At 43.1% G+C, this 15,752-nt stretch overlaps 2 protein-coding genes and 1 long non-coding RNA gene across 7 annotated transcripts in view; 2 read left to right on the forward strand and 1 right to left on the reverse strand.

Moving 5' to 3' along the window:
• Positions 1-4,035, reverse strand: LOC112972163. 2 transcript variants are annotated; one of them, XR_003255557.1, is made up of 3 exons: positions 3,836-4,035; positions 3,303-3,334; positions 1-2,475 (listed from the first exon to the last, which is right to left on the reverse strand). It is a non-coding gene; the product is annotated as an uncharacterized LOC112972163 (long non-coding RNA). The 2 variants fall into 2 exon arrangements; XR_003255558.1 differs by lacking the exon at positions 3,836-4,035 and adding an exon at positions 3,695-3,825.
• The window catches only part of SMIM19 (small integral membrane protein 19), a 27,991-nt gene continuing 16,272 nt past the window's right edge, over positions 4,034-15,752 (forward strand). For 2 of the 4 annotated variants that reach the window (XM_026078280.1, XM_026078279.1), the window contains exons 1-3: positions 4,035-4,233; positions 4,388-4,512; positions 5,640-5,715. In XM_026078280.1, the coding sequence (XP_025934065.1) occupies positions 4,067-4,233; positions 4,388-4,512; positions 5,640-5,704 (357 nt within the window). In that variant the 5' untranslated portion in view covers positions 4,035-4,066 and the 3' untranslated portion in view covers positions 5,705-5,715. Of the gene's footprint in view, positions 4,234-4,387; positions 4,513-5,639; positions 5,716-6,951; positions 7,442-15,752 lie in introns of all 4 variants that reach the window. The other 2 variants (XR_003255556.1, XM_026078281.1) reach the window with 2 other exon arrangements.
• SLC20A2 (solute carrier family 20 member 2) overlaps positions 7,371-15,752 on the forward strand; it is a 57,601-nt gene continuing 49,219 nt past the window's right edge. The window contains exon 1 of the mRNA XM_026078276.1: positions 7,371-7,441. The gene's annotated coding sequence lies outside the window, so the exon portion shown is untranslated. The remainder of the gene's footprint in view (positions 7,442-15,752) is intronic.

Raw genomic sequence — 15,752 nt, forward strand, 5'->3', positions numbered from 1 at the left:
CAGAACTCGCAACTGTAAACTGATTCTATCATTATGACTGTAATGTCTTACCAACAGTTGAGAGGCCCTGGGAACAAGAAAAAAGTGGTTCTGAAGTTCTTCTAGCATGATATAATGCATATAGTTGTACAGTTCATCCAAATAAATTATATGTTAGATGGTATTTTTAAAAAAAGAAAAAGGATTTTATGGTTTTCTTTTAATTGAAATACTGTGTACTTGAGTTGACCACATGATTTGCAATAATTGTCAGTGTTCTGAAGTCTGCAGTCCAGGGCTTATCAGGATTAAATGTTGAATACATTTACATTACAGTGATATTTATTTCTCAGCAATTTTTGATTCTGTTTAGCTCTGAGTATCTCAAAATCCATTAAAAATTATATGTATTTATATATAGATGCACATACACACTTATAAATTTAAATAAAGCTTCAGATATTCTTTGGCCATAATTTTTAAAAGAAAGAGCTTAATGTCAGATTCCAGCATTCACATTCTGAACATGAAGTAACTGGATTTTCAAAGCTGTTAAATATTCATCAGTCAAATTCACAGTAGTTGGTGGATGCTAAGAACTTCTAAAAAGTGATCTTTTTCTTTTCTTGTAGAGCTGGCAGACCCTTTTCAGCAATGCTCTTGATAAATCTATGGGACTAAAGCATGTGCTTTTATTAAGTACATAGTAGATTACTCTGTGGAATGATCAAGGTTCCCACTTTTGAAAAAGATTCTTTTTTTTTTAATTAAATCACACAGCTATGTATTTGTCTCCCTAAGAGCTGGTTCCTGCAAAGGGTATTGTCTGACCCACAGCTGAAATTCCCCAAGCTTGTTTAGTACTGTGCAATGCTGAAAATCTAGCCACTAAGCTTGGGTCCACATTAGCTATATTTTGCCAGAAGAGCTTATGCCAATGCTGTATGTTATTATTATGTATTATCTGTTTGGTGCCTACATGCTTAGGTCAGGCCAGGATCCCAGAGGTCAGATGCCATTCAGGCATAGCACAAAATGACAGCCCTTCCCTTACAAGCAGCTTTAGTATAAGAAAACAGAAAACGACCAGTGTTCTCCTCATGCATTCACAGCACACACCAGCATTGTTTGTCCTGTCCCACCTCATCCAAGCTACCAACAAATAAGCTACACAATTTCATGGACCATGTGTTATGCACATAGCTACAACTGCAAGGCATGTCTCTGCTCTGAGTTCAACAGCACTATCTCACTGAAGTCGTGGGACCTGGCTTGGGTTCTGATTTAGGTCCATAACTATGCATTGCTTAATGTGCTAAAACCTGACAGTTCCCATACCTCTATCAGTTACAGCCTTCTGACTCATTCCAATTTTGAGATTAATCTCACCATTCCTGCTCTGTCACCACAAGGAAGCGGGGGAATGGCAATGACTCCCTGTGGAAAGCACCCTTTACATTGGCACTGCAGAATTACTCAGTTAGTGGCATTGAGGCCCAAGCATAAGCTAGTAAGGCTATGAGTAAGCACCCTGCAAAGCAGGCTTGGGCTACAACAGGGGCTGTGCTATCAGGGTGCCTCACTAGATCTCCAGAGGATACATCCACATCAAGCTGAGCTGCTCTAATTCCTTGTGAACTTTGAAAGAACTTATGATGGGTGGAGGCAGAAGAATGGACTTAGTGAACAGCCCTCACAGCAGAGCAGAGAAGGCTGGTTACTACAATTGAAATCAGAGCCTGCTGTTTAACCACCCCCCACCTCAGCCTTCTGCTCAGCTACTGTAGTTCCAAAGCATCTCAAACTCAGCTCGGAAAGGTTTTACATGTGTAAAGAAGAGAGCTCAGATTTCGATTTCTGAAGATGTTTAGGAGCATAAGTCTGAAATAAGAGCCCAAGCCATAAAAGGAAATGACAATGTACCACGACAAGTTAACCAAGGATTATAGTCTGCCAACTCTGGCAGTTGAACCAGATTCCTCAAGAAAATCACACAAAAGGCCTACACTACCACAGCTCCTATTGCTAAAGGCCAGCAAGTGGGAAAAGCATCCCACGGCCAGTGAGCAATCACCCCTTTTTCTCAGGTTTGCAGGGCTATCACCCTCATAAGAGCTCCAAGCATAATGTTGCTTCCTACAGTCCAGTCCAACCCAACCCTGTCCTACCCACAGGAAAGCTTAACTTTTTGCTAACTTCAGAGAGGTATATGGGGGAAGGAAATCTCTGTCTGTCTGTGTTTCTAGGTTGGGGTGTGTGGATTACCTGAGCTTTAAATGGAACATTTAATTAAAACAAAGAAAGCAAGCATCTGCTGAGTGAGGCAGAGTCTGTTCCTGGGCACCGGAGACTGCAGTGAGAACTTCGAGACTGAAAGTTGTGCTTCGTAGATGCGGTCCTTGGTTTCCTCCAGAAGGGAAGCTGAGAGCGCAGGTAGGGTACTGGGTGCAGAGTCCTGGGGTGCTCCAGCACATTCCCTGGTTGTCCAGACTCATGCTGCAGAGTTAACACAAAGAGTGCCTTTAGATACACCTTAATTACAACTTCTCTATACCCAGTATAAGGCAGCCTGATCTCAACTGAGGTCTGTAGGTAGTAGTGAAATATAAAGAATATCCATGTTACTTGTGCTTATTCTTTCTTTCTTTCTTTCACAGACCTGTAATGCTTTCTTGTCAGGCCTGCTAGGAGAAAAGTTTAACATGCTAAAACAAAGAGCCTCAATTTACTGAGAAACTGTTTAAAATCCCTGTGAAATTGTAAGTGATAAACTCGTATTTTCTCTTAATGGTTTCCACAGCTCTGCAACTGGGTGCCACCCTGACTTAATGATCAGGAATTATGTGTAACTGATGTTCTTCAGCTCTTCTTTCCCACACCATGTGGGGTAAAGAGCTTTTCTCATTATAACAATGCCTTAGCTTTTTATTTTTGGACATTCCCATTTTCACTTATCTCCTATGCTTTCATGCCCTGATTTGAGGCCTCCTGAATCTGTTCCACAGCATGAAAACAGGGTTACTTGGCATGTCTTGCATTCGGAAAATGTTTACCGAAAAGATGGAGTTCCCCAGCCAGGTTGGACACTGCAAAGTGGGTGCCATTAGAGAGGGGTGTCTAGACTCTCTCCTCTAATGAGTAAGGGGAAAGAGGCACCTCCCCAGCACAGGAGGGCTCACTCATTCTGAGTTTAAAATTGGTTAGATAAATCATGCCCTAAAAACTCTTTTTTTTTTTCTCCATTGTCTTCTGAAGCGTATTGAAAACAAATAGTTCTGATATATACCCTATAGATGCATACAGCAAAAGGAGACAAACCATACCTATAATGTCTACACCTTGATTGTTCTGGTATCTGAAAGATTTGGTGAAAGGATGCATCAGGGCCAGACACGGATAGGAAGCAGGAGTGAGAGAAGAAAGGGCAACATCAGGCAGCGCAGAGAAAGTAAGTGTGTGTCAGAACATCCTTTGTCAACCTAATCCGTGCCTCCATGAGCACTTCAGACAACTTTTCAACTGCCTAAACCAAAACATTCACTCTGCTCCACCTTTTCTGCCAAAGTATAATCCCGGAATTGTGCTTTTTGGCATTAGGAGTGCACGGCATATAGGAGTAAGCTCTATTTCCTCAGTAGCCGAGCATCCAGCAGCTCCTATTTTGGCACCATAAAAAAAAACAAAAGGATTTTTTGTAAACAGCTGTTTTGACAACCTAAGCAGCTGGATTTAGTTGCACAAGCGGGTGAAGGCACTTTTAACTCCACATCCGCCAGGCTTCCAGAGGATGCAGCTCCAGATCCCCTCCTTCCCTGGAAAGCTGCCGCATTTTCTCTTCCCCCCTGCACCTATTTACCCACTTCAGGACGTTTCCGCTCAGCTTCGCGCGTTTTTACACCAAAATCACTGTATTTTCCCCGTATTCTCCTCCCCCGGGGGGAAGGAAGCGAGAGTGGGGCGCCGCAGCGGCACATCAACCGCCACCGGCTGCGCGCGGCGGCGCCTCACGCCCGCGCGGCCCGGCCCAACAGCTCCCGTGACGTCACTTCCTGGCCGTTGCACCGCATCTAACGGCCGTCCTCCTCCTATGGCGGCGGCGGCAGCAGCGGCGGGGGGTGGTGTTGGCGGCGGTTCGGCGGCGCTGGGCGATAGCGGCGCCATCGACTATTCGGTGCACGAGGCCTGGAACGAGGCTACCAACGTCTACTTGCTGGTGGTGCTGGCCAGCCTCGCCCTCCTCGTCTACGCGCGGCGGTGAGGGGCCGGGGGGGGGGGGGGGGGGGGGCGGCCGCGGGGGGCGGGGCGAACCCAGGGGGCGGGGCGAGCGCTCCCGCCCGGAAGCGGCCGCGCCGGCCACGTGTGAACGGCTCCGCCGGTGCCGGCCCGCTCACCGCCTTGCCTCCCTCAGGAACAAGAGGAGGATCATGCGCATATTCACGCTGCCCCCTGCCGCGGACACGCCGCCCGAGCCCAACTTCTATGACAGCATGAAGAAGATCCGCCTGCGGCAGCAGCTGGAGATGTACTCCATCGGTAAGTGCGCGCCGCTGGGAGGCAAGCGGGGGTCTCGGGGGGAATTCAGCCTGAGCAGGCGCCCTGGGGGCTTGGCTACCAGCATGCTGCTGGCCTTGGCTTTGTCGTCGTGCGCAGGGGCTCTGTGGGAGTCCAGGTTGCACAGGGATGGCATAAGGAAATGCAGAATCAGGGAGCTGCGACATGATTTTCTTCTAGTAGTGAAAACTAATCTGATGTTGATGTCAAAAGGAGCTCCACTTTTTGGGAATGCCTGGATATTAAGTGGAAGTATTTGTACAACTTCAGAGGACTGTCTGCAGAATTGCAAGTGATTCAGCTTCATTCACTGAAAATAAATGTGAACTGTACCATAGCAACAAGTGTTGCTACTCCCATCTTAGTGTTGAAGGTCAGGATGGAAGTAGCAGAGAGCCCCATGGCTCTGACATACCATAGGTCCGCTTCAGAGAATCACCTGTATTTGCTTCACATCTGCCACATATATAAGCATAGAGGAAAGATGGGCAAGAAATACTTAATGTTTTAAAACCTCCTTTTAAATGTAAAGATTCTTAAACCAGGCCACTGCATTCCGTACAAATAAAAAAGGATGCACTTCCTACAAATGAATGCGTGCTGGCATTCTTTGGGTTTCTTTGTTCATGCACAACTCTTTGATCTTCTTTTGCCTTGCTAACCAAATTAATTTTGAAGTAAATGTAGTTGTTAGTATGTGGCCTATCTACTGTGTAGAAGATGAGTGTTGAGGACATCTATTGTATGACTAATGAGTTCTGCAGATCATCTGTAATAGCCATTCTGAATCTGTAGTCTTTAATTTTTTTTTTAATGAAAGGATCTGAATGGAATCATAGTTCTCTGCCATTAATTTACTTAAATATTGCTATGATACTACTCTCTGGCCTTTCTAAGGCCATTTGCTAAAGGACATGTTCCATGTGTTGACTGAAACTTCCCCGTTGTGTAGCTGAGCTTTGAAACTACACTCTCTAATCTGAAGTCTATATCTTGATAGTTATATTATATGCATGTATACATATGTGTGTGTGTATATATATATGTGTATATTTTTCACATAAATTTAAGTAGAATAATTCGTGCTGATCAGTGTTTCTTTTTTTCAGCAAGGAAGTATGAACAGCAGCAGCCACCCAAACAGACTGAAAGTGTACAACTCTCAGTGGAATGAAGTCCACAATTGTAAGAATTCAGGATATACTTACAGTGCTGATAACAAGAGTCAGAGTGGGGCCATTTTCAATGCCTTTTAATTGATACATAGCTGAAGGCAAGGAAGAGAGGAAGGGGACTCTCCTGAAAACTTAGTTCGTGGCAGCTTCTCTTTGAGCCTGCTGAATTAAACTGAATGCCTACTGAAACACTCAGCACACAAGTACCAAATGTAGGACAGATTTGCTCAGAGAAACCTCTGAGGGTAGAGAAGTGCAATCATACCAATGTTTTAAATTATTTCTCTCATTGCCAGCAGCTTTGAAATAAACTCCTACCTTCCCAGATGACGGTACCCTAGAGAAAGAAAGGCAGTAGCTACCTGCCTGGACACTGCTGAATTTGACAACAGAAATGTGGTTTGGTGTGTTCAGTAAATGTGAATGAAGGTACTATGCCCTTTCTGTATAGTGAAGGTGAACAGGTTTTAAGCACCAGAAATGTCATTGGCAATACTGCAGAAAGATTCAAATCTCCACTTTTTAATGGAGATTGCTTATACAAAACTGTGAAGCTTTCTTGTAGAAACTTGGAAAACTAAAAAGTACACAGTGAATTTCATGTCTATAGGACAGTTAAAGCACTGTAATGTTATAGCAAAGGTGACCAATTAGCTTGATTTAGTAAAATTGGTTTAAAGAGTAGGATTGTCTGTGAACGCTTGCATAAACAGAGCCACTAACAGGGAGCGTGGCTTATCCGAAAAAGATGGTTACTTTTTTTTTTTTTAAACTAACTTTACCAAATTACAAAATCATTGATTTTTAGGGAACACTGCAGAAATGACTTTTTGTTTAAAAGCAACTAATAATGAAAAGTACTTGATGATGTATCATGCTGTAACTCCAAATGTTACATGACTTCACTAGGCTGAGTTGTGAACTGGATGCTAAAAAAACAGTATAGAGTTGAGTATATGCTTAGAAAGATAAATATTTTTTAAAAATTTGTGCTAAAGATGCATGAAGCCTTGGAGCAATGGTAAGCAACAGCACCCCAGCTCCATTTAAGTATTAGGAAACTAATTTGTTCAACAGTTCTTGTTCGTTAAATTGAAGTTATGTGTGCTTTGTTGCCTCTAGAGACAGGCAGAGGTTACTGGGAGCTGCTTGCAGTTCTCACTTTCTTAGGTGAACTGTGGCTTGTGAGAGGTGGCCTGGTTCAGGACAACACACTTGGTGCTCTAACCTCACAACAATCCTGCAGACGCGCTGCCGAAACGCAGTAAAGCATGGTGTGGGCACACCGAGCCGAGGGAGCCGCGAGTAGCAGTAACCGAATAAACGCGGCGTGGGGGACCACGCTGGCCGCGGAGCTGGCTACCGGGGGATTTTACCGTCCTACTGCCCGTTTACCCCTTGGAGCGCATCACTGTGCTACCCGCTCTGCTGCAGGGCCGCGATGCGGTCTCCACTTCCCTTTCTCAGTCGCTGCGGACCGACGGCAACCTCGGTTTTGTACTGCCTCTCTGCTAACGAGCGAAATAAACTGCCCCGCACCCGTGTCTGGCTGAGCTCCGTGGGGGGGAGCGTCTCGAGGCGGGGTCTCCGGTTCCGGTGCGCGCGCGGGGCGGAAGCGGTGCCTTCCTTCCCTGCCGCCGTCGTGACCTCACTTCCCGCTTCCGTCTCCGGCCCGCGCCGGCGCCGGCTCCTCCTGCTGCTACTGCTGCTGCTGCTTGGAGGGCGCCCGCCGGGCGGTGAGTGGGGGCGCGCACGGGGGCGAAGGGGGGCGCCCCGCCCTCGCGCCTCCCCCCGCGGTGCCGGCGCGCGCGGCGGCCGTTGGCGGGTGTGTGTGTGTGTGTGTGTGAGAGGAGGGCGGCGGGAGCCCCTCGGGGGACTCAGTCCTCCCCGCCCGCCCCGCGGCCGCGGCGTGAGCCCCTGTACGCGATGCATCGGCTGCCAAACCTGGCGGCAGCAGCCCGCTCTGCCTTGGCGTATCCCAATAAAGTCGTGTCTCAGCGCTTCCGACTTACGAACCCGCAGTGTCTTTCTGTCTGTAGCTAATAATGTCACGATTTTCCGCTCAGCTGAGCTGGAAGCGCTAGGAAGCGCTTAAAAACCTAGAGCAGCTCGTTGCTTTGCTTCGGTGTTCATAGACCTAAGGTACTGACACAAGCTTCTTTGTCAGGACTGTAAATTTCAAGGTGAGGCAAGAAGAGCAAAAGCTTCTCAGGGTACATGGTACCTTCGTTATGGCTCGAGGAGGTCGTTGCTCGAACCATGACTGAAAGGCAGGTGGTGATTTGTTCCTCTGGCTCTAGTGGGTCTTCCATTCTGTCCCAGCAAAATTACTCGTTGTTTTGTTGGGGGTTTTCTACAGTTTTACCGTAGAATTGTACTTTGGGGCAGAAGGTGAATCTTAAAGACATAGTGCAATCAGGGCACAGCTCTTAATGTTTTACCTCTGAGATTTCTGTAGTGACTTTTACCTGTTAATTCACAGTATTGAATACAGAAAAAAAATATTTTCTTTCATCGTGGTAAAAGATTGTTCCCAGAAGCAAAGGCATGTAGTGTAGAGATGCACCCCCCCCCTTTTTTTTCCCCTTTAATCCTTATCAGTCAGAATATTAAGCATATACAGAAACCGATTCTTGTAATAACTTTCATGGAACTTTGTTCCCACTGAGTTATTAGAGGTCTTGGATGGGGTAAGCTTGTGACCTTTAAAAAATGTGCCAAAGTTTTCTTCGGCCATACTTATTTTAGAGAATGGTGTACAGAGGCAAATCTCCCCCCCCCTTTTTTTTTCTTCTTTCTAGCTTTCTTTGGACTATTTAAAAAGCTATTAAGCTATTTTGATATGTAGATTTAAAGGTATCTTGTCACACAAAGCATTTAAGGGAAGGTTTTCAAATCAGTTGCCTGGTTTTGTTTAGCTAAAATTGTTCAGAAGTGGTGGCTGTGAAAGTTTAAACTGTGTTAGTAGTTAACAGGCAACCAAAGGCAAAGACCAGTGCACTTAGCTCTAGGGGCTTTCTTTAGAAAAGTTTGAGAATACTGAGTTAAAAGCTAAAAACAGGAGCTAAGTTAAGTGACAGTACTTACTGTGTTTAAAACTTTGTGTCTATAAGGTRCCTTAAAAGCATTAAATATTTGCTCTCAATTATAAGTTGTATGCTCTTGAAAATCTGACCAGACTGTTGCACCCATGGGAGCTGCTGAACAGTCAGCTTTTTATAAGTGTAGTCTTCAAATGGGGTTACAACCATGACTCTATAGTCTTACATGAAAATTATAATCTTCTCTTAAGTGGCAGAAAAGTCATCTTGGTGCTCATAACTAAGATGTAGCTGGCTAGGTTTTACCCAGTGTTGCACAGAAAATCAAAGTTTTCAGACAGAGCTTCATACATTCCCTTGCAAGGCTCAAGAAGATCATAAATGTACGTATTATGAGCATAACTGTGTTTAAAGCTGAAGACATCACAAGCTCTGTAACCTGAAGATCTTGCAGTGAAAATATCTTTCCCTGTGCCAGGAGCATTTCAAGTTTCACTCCAGCCAGTGTTACATGCCCGGATAGCGTGAGTTGTCCCGAACCAGCTTAGACCAAATGAGAACACAGCCTGTAACAGCTGTTGCAATAACATGGCCATAGCAATTACGAATTTCAGCAGTGTGATGTTCAGGTGGTGCTAAACTCTCTCTTAAACTTCTCTTCAAAAACTGCCTAATTCATTGTGAGAACCATAGCAGAAACCGTTGTCTGATTTGTACCACTGACAACAGTAGAAGCTCTGAAAATGGGAAAGACATCCTAATGCTTTCATCCTACAATAGCTTGCAAGGAAGCTTGTTTACTGCAGTGCAAAACTATTCATTGGGACTATTCTAACCTGTTACGAGTCTCTCTGTAATTTGAGTTTTGCATATATGATTAAGCAGGATTGGCCAAAAGCCTGATGACAGCACAGGGCTCTGGAATGTTTCCCTGTTACCTGGGCAGTTATTCACGTTAGCTTACTTCTGTGACCATAATGATTCCTTTTAAAGTCCTCCTGAACTCGGAGTGCCATTGCTATTGGGCAAGCTGAAATTACATACGCTACAGAGAGAAAGGTGGGTCTGTTGTCACTTAACCTCTCTTTCAGAGGAAGTGAAAAGATTTTGACCCAGCCCTAATCTCTACATTAAAGAGACTGAAAATTGGAACTACGTGCCTTCAATGGGGAAGAAGCCTCTTGTTGGAAAACATGTTATTAATTCCATAATGTCTTTGGCCTGTTATACCTTAAGAGCAATAGTGTTTGCAGAAGGCTTGCTGACATAGTGCACTCTTCAGCCACAATTGCTTACACTCGGAATTGGAAGTCCTGATCAAAAGGCATTCCCTTTCCCCTCTGAACACTTGAACTGTGTTTTAGTCATGATAAGGAACCAGGATGATGTAACCTAGTTTATTAACATAGTCACTCAAATGAAAATGCAGCACTTCATCTTGTCCTCGAGACAGGGCTGCCACTGGAGGAGCAGATGGTTCAGTGCCTCGGGCCCCTGAGAATGGAGGTAAGATCCTTTACTTTGCAGCCCCGATTCTGTTGTGGCATTAGAGTTAAGGAAGAAATTTCCTACAGTCTAACTAAAGCTCTGTCAGAAATTGTTCTCACCTGGGTCAATGGGACTCCATCTCGGTTAAGAGGCAGATATTGAATGTGAATGTAGGTATTTGGTGTGTATTGTCACTGCTGGCAGAACACCCCAAAGCCAGTGCAAATGTCTAATGAGCAATGTGAAGTAGGGGAGTGGAGATTGCTGCTACTTTTTCCTCAGCAGAGGATAACAAGGGAGGAAAAGAATGTCGTATGAAGAGCAAAAGGCTCAGCTTTTTTACGCAGGAAAAATACTAGCTAAAAATCTCCCCCCCCCCCCCAAATGCTTTGAATAAAGAAAAGCGCTGATAAAACTCTTCAGTGCTCAGTTGTCTCCATGGAATCTGTGTTTTCAACGAAAGGGCTAAGAACCTTTCTAAGAATGAAAGTGCTCTGCCTGTTTTTTGTATGGAATGTCTGAACTCTGGGTGTTACTTTAATAAAAATAATTCCTAGTCTTTTTATGGAATGTCTAAACTCTGGGCGTTACTTTAAGAAAAATACCTTCAAACTCCAAGATTAACAGAATTGCTAAAAGGAGTTAGTTCTCAATGAGAAAATAAACTGAATTTGGAATTTCTGAACCAAGCCCTCAAAGGCAACTTGTGGCAAAACTCCAAAAAAAGAAAAAAAAAAAGTCATTTTTATAAAATGGCTGTATAGCTTCTTTTTCAATTGTAACTAGACACTGCTTTGAAAAGTGATTCTCCCCTTGCAGAGGCATATAAATGAGATGTTTAGAAGAAATGAGTTTAATTTTAGTATAACATTGAAATGAATTAAAAATGTTAAAAGGGGCTACTCAAATTTGGGGTTTGTTGAAACTGGAGTCGGAGAAAATAACCCATATTTGCACATATGAATAAAAACTTAGATCCTGAATCTGCACAGGAGTAATTCCCTTAAGCTTCTGCCAAGCTGCCACATTTGCACGTTTAACTGGTGTCAGACACGTCTGATGTGTGAAAGGCACGTGCGGCTCTATAGCTTACTGCTGATGAAGACTGCAGTTCGGACAAGGTTCTACAAGCATTTTCCATTTTTGTAATGAATAGAAAGAGTATTTTAAAAAGACTCGGCCAGCAGGAGGGCTGTATTACCTACCAAAATATCATCTGGATCATCCTGAAAACATAGCTTGTAATATTCTTTTGACTGACAGCATAGGGTGTGAAGTATAAATTCCTGAACAGGAAAGATGTATGTTGGTTGTGCAATGGGAGAATCCATGTGATCTTGTTATTTATGGCACTTTTCTCAGATGTCTTTCTGTGAATAGAACAGCTGCTATGAACTTTACCCAGCATAGAGTACCAAGTATATTTGAACTACTCCTTTTTACTGTTGCTCAGATAGTGGCGTATGCTCTGCTGAGCAATATTAGCACTAACTTATGTGGCACCAATTGTAAAAACAGAGCAGAACTTAGACAACCTTTTTATTGATTGATGAAAAGCTTGAAGGAAAAAAAGTAAGGATATTATCCATAGCTTTGATTGGTGGACTTTAGGGAGTGATAGTTTAAGGCATCTAACTTCTTCATACTGTAACAGAAAAGAAAGAGTGGATCGACAGAAGAGAAAAATGTTTTTTCTTTTGAGATGGAAGGTTGGAAGGGGAGAGGCAATCTTAGGCTTTCTACATTTTATTTCTCTTCTTCATGATCATTTTGTTAAATAGCAGCAACTATTGTTTATAGAAACTCTCCCTCACTTCACTAATGAACTGTGGCTCTTCTTGCATTTAGTATGTGGCTGTGCCATTGCTAAATAGATCCAACTCTACAATCAGACTGTATTGGAATTATTGTTGTTCTTAGCTCTAATAAATAACTATTCACATGATCTGTAACTGGCCAGCGAATTTTTTCTTAGGCAAAGTATGTACTGCTTGTATTGCACATTTATTTAAAGCTATTTTTAGCACAATAGGTTGAGAATTTTAGCAGCCAAAAATACCTTTGTTGAATCCATTAAAATATTTCCTCACCCCAACTGTGTTTTTGTGTGTGACAATCAGAAAATATTGCATCTTTTTCACTTTGAATTCAGTAACGACCCAAAAGCAGTGAAAGTGTTGCATTTCAGGCTTTTAAGATTATTTTCGCCATTGCTGATGGGAGAGTTGTTCTCTGTTATTACTGTCTTCTCTTTCAACCTCAGCAAATGCCAAATGCAAACCACTCAATAGCTGATCAGAGGTTCTTGAAATATTGGTATGGCAGTACCCCAAAACTTGTGGCTTGGGCCACTGTTTGAGTTGGTTGCCCAAGAGCATTGTAGAAGTACTGGGTTCATTACTGATTACTAGCTGAATTTTATATGTCTTCCTTACAGATGTGAGAGAGAAGAATGGGAAAATGTTTACGGCCTTTATAAAGAAAGTATTAAGATCACTGCTCTGGCAAAGAATTCTTAATACTGCTATGTAACTATTAAACAGTATGGGGAGGTCTTTGAGAAGTAGGTGATGTGGTAATTTAACTGCTATTGAGAGATCTGTGATTTTATTGACTCAATCAATATATGATAGACCCAGGGAGAAAAACTGCATGGAGTTGCATTACTTCATGAGCTGACAGCTGGCGAAGTGGTGCCTGTATCTGTTCTGTTAGTCCTATTTTGATCATTAAAGAATTCCATTTGTTTGAGAACCATAGCCTGGGACAGAATTTTTCTCTTGTCTGGTTCCTTGCCTGAAGATCCTACTAAAAATGAAGAAAAATGTTGTAATTTCTTCTTATTTGAGGCAAAGAAGTATTCTCCTGCCGTAATTCACCAGTTTGAAACCCATGATCAAAACACTTGTGGTAAAACACTAATAGCTATGTGGTGTTTCTCACAGATGCTGTAAAAATTCTGTTGTCTCTTTGGAGGGCCAGTGACATCTTCCCATGAGATATCAACCAGACCTACTCTTTCTCTCCTAAAGCCTCGAGGAGTAAGGATCTGTGGCCTAGGATCCTAAGATTTAGCTCCAGAGCTGGGAGAAAAAAATGCAGCCCCAATAGTTATTGAAAGGGTGAATGTGTTCTGGGAGCTGAGAGGATCTAGAACCTCAAGTTTGCTTTAATAGTCCCCTTTCTTAGTCCACTGCTTGTATACATGGCTGTAATCTCTTTTTTCACCAAATATTTGTTGAATGAAGGTGTGGCATTATACCTTGATGCCTCTTGCAAGTGTTGTGTGAGCAGAAATGGCAGTGACTAATTGCACTGGGTCTTTACTGAATACTTGACATAGTAATCACAATGAGCTTCATGAGCTCGTCCATAAGTAACAACATAGGTTACATTTCTTGCGCAGAGGAACCTGCAGCCCACAGGAACACTGGCCAAGAGCAAAATGGGATTGGTTTTGCTCAGTTGGACACCGTTGTTCTTTATTCAGGCACGGAGATGGGAGGGGAACTCTTTGCTCAGAGGGAGAGGTCCTGTGTGACCTTGAAAAGCCCAGCATGGTGTGCTTCTTGTCTGTTTTTTGACTAAATCTATCAGAATCTCTGGGAGATGCTGAGAGCACAACACTTGGCCAAATAGTCTGCTTATAAGGGTGGCAGCTCTTCAATGGGAAGATCAGGAAAGTGACTTGGAAGATCTAGAAATGGGTAGGGCCTGGTGAAATTTTGATGGAGCTGCCAACTTCCAGCAGACCCTAGGAATTTAGGTTATAGAAATATCGCCGGATAACTGTGAGGAATTGTTACGCTGTTGTGTTAAAGGTCCTCAGATAGTGTTCCTGCTCGGTAACAGAGCACAGTATGGCATGGTAGCCTATGGTGCAGGCTGGCTAGAGCCATAGAAGAGGGAAGAGATGTGGTTAATAGCAGTGCTAGTTCCCATAATACAAGAACAAAAGGTTGTTAAATGAAATTGCAAAGGAGTATATTTGAAATTTGGTGTAATTATGCCACGTGATATTATTGAGGCCAAAAGTTTAGTCAGATTCCAAACAGAGCTGGACATTTATATATATAATGAGAATAACCAGAGTTGCAGTAAATAGGATTAAAAATAAATTAGGGATATAAACCTTCATGCTAATTGATGAGGTCAGGAAGGAATTTCCCCTTTGGGTGAATTACATCATTGTTCACTACCCAAGTTATTACACCTTCTGAACCATCTGGTCCTGATCACAGGAGGCACAATTCTGGAACAGATGGACCAGAAATCTGACCTGTCCTGGCAGTTCGTAATGTATCCTGTCTAGATAAGGTTGCCTTAAAAAGGATGGAGAGGCCGTTTTCCTTTTTTGTGGGGTGTTTCTGAAGCAGCCTGTGCTACAATGTGTGTCTGCTTTTCCAGCTTCTTTAGTGAAAAATGACAACTTTTGACCAACTGCCTTTTAGTTAAAGAAACCAGAGAGCTGCTTGTCAACACCTCAGTAGTAGCCAACATAAAGATGGAACCTGTGATAGACACATAAGAGACATCACTGTATTGCTCCTTAGGAAAAAAGTAGCTCTGTGAGCAGTCAAACTAGTGAAGATGAGTTTCCTGCCACTCTCTGGGTTTTAGTCAATACCTTAAGCACGTTCCCTTCTTTCTTTCCTCTCCATCAGCACAACAGCACCATCATCTTCCCCCGTTTTCCCAACAGCATGGTGACTGAGCAACCCGGTAGTACTTCTTAGTTCCTGGGTGTATTAATCAAAACATGCTGTCTCCCAGATGTTTATGGACCAGGCAGGTTGCTCAAGGGACTGCCCTGGTTATTTATTGAGCAGATCTGTTGTAGGAATGGTGTATCTGTGGAATCTCTATCCTTCTCTATCGGAGTTGATTGAAATCGGCCAAACAATTTAAAAGTTTCACTGCACAGAAAAGTCAGTATGGTTGTTAACTGCTGTTTCCTTGGGAAACCAGGATAAAAATTAACCTTTCAAGGAAGTTGTTGTGGCATGTGTGTTCTCTCAAAGAGATTAATAAAATACGTAACACAGTTACACCGAATAATTGAGGCACATCTGCCTTTAAAACATATACTGTCTAATCTTAAGACTTTCCCCAAGGTATGAAGGAAGGCTTAGTTGCCAAAATATGATAACTGAGTTAACAGTCCAGGAAGTTTTTGTGTTTTATTACTGAGTTACCAAATTCTTCTGCCAGTGTTGGCTGCTGTGAAGATCAAAATTAGAAGTATCAGCCTGCTAGTAAATTGTCTCTTCAAAAGAAAACTGAAAATTCCTCCACTGGTTTGAGCATCCAGGTGACAGGCAGCATCTGATCTTCTTGACTTTTGGGTTCAACTGCAATTACTAATCTTTTTTCTGTAGTTCTCTCTCTGCATGCAGCAGTGGGTGTCTGGAAGTCTTGTAATCTGTGTTGTATATGTGCTGAGTGCAGACATCTGATTAATGGGTGAAGATGTCAATAATTAATTAATTGTCACCAGTTCATTTCTGGTGCTCAGGAA

The sequence above is a fragment of the Apteryx rowi genome, unplaced genomic scaffold (genome assembly GCF_003343035.1).
Source record: "Apteryx rowi isolate R43461 unplaced genomic scaffold, aptRow1 scaffold_478, whole genome shotgun sequence".
Lineage (NCBI taxonomy): Eukaryota > Metazoa > Chordata > Aves > Apterygiformes > Apterygidae > Apteryx > Apteryx rowi.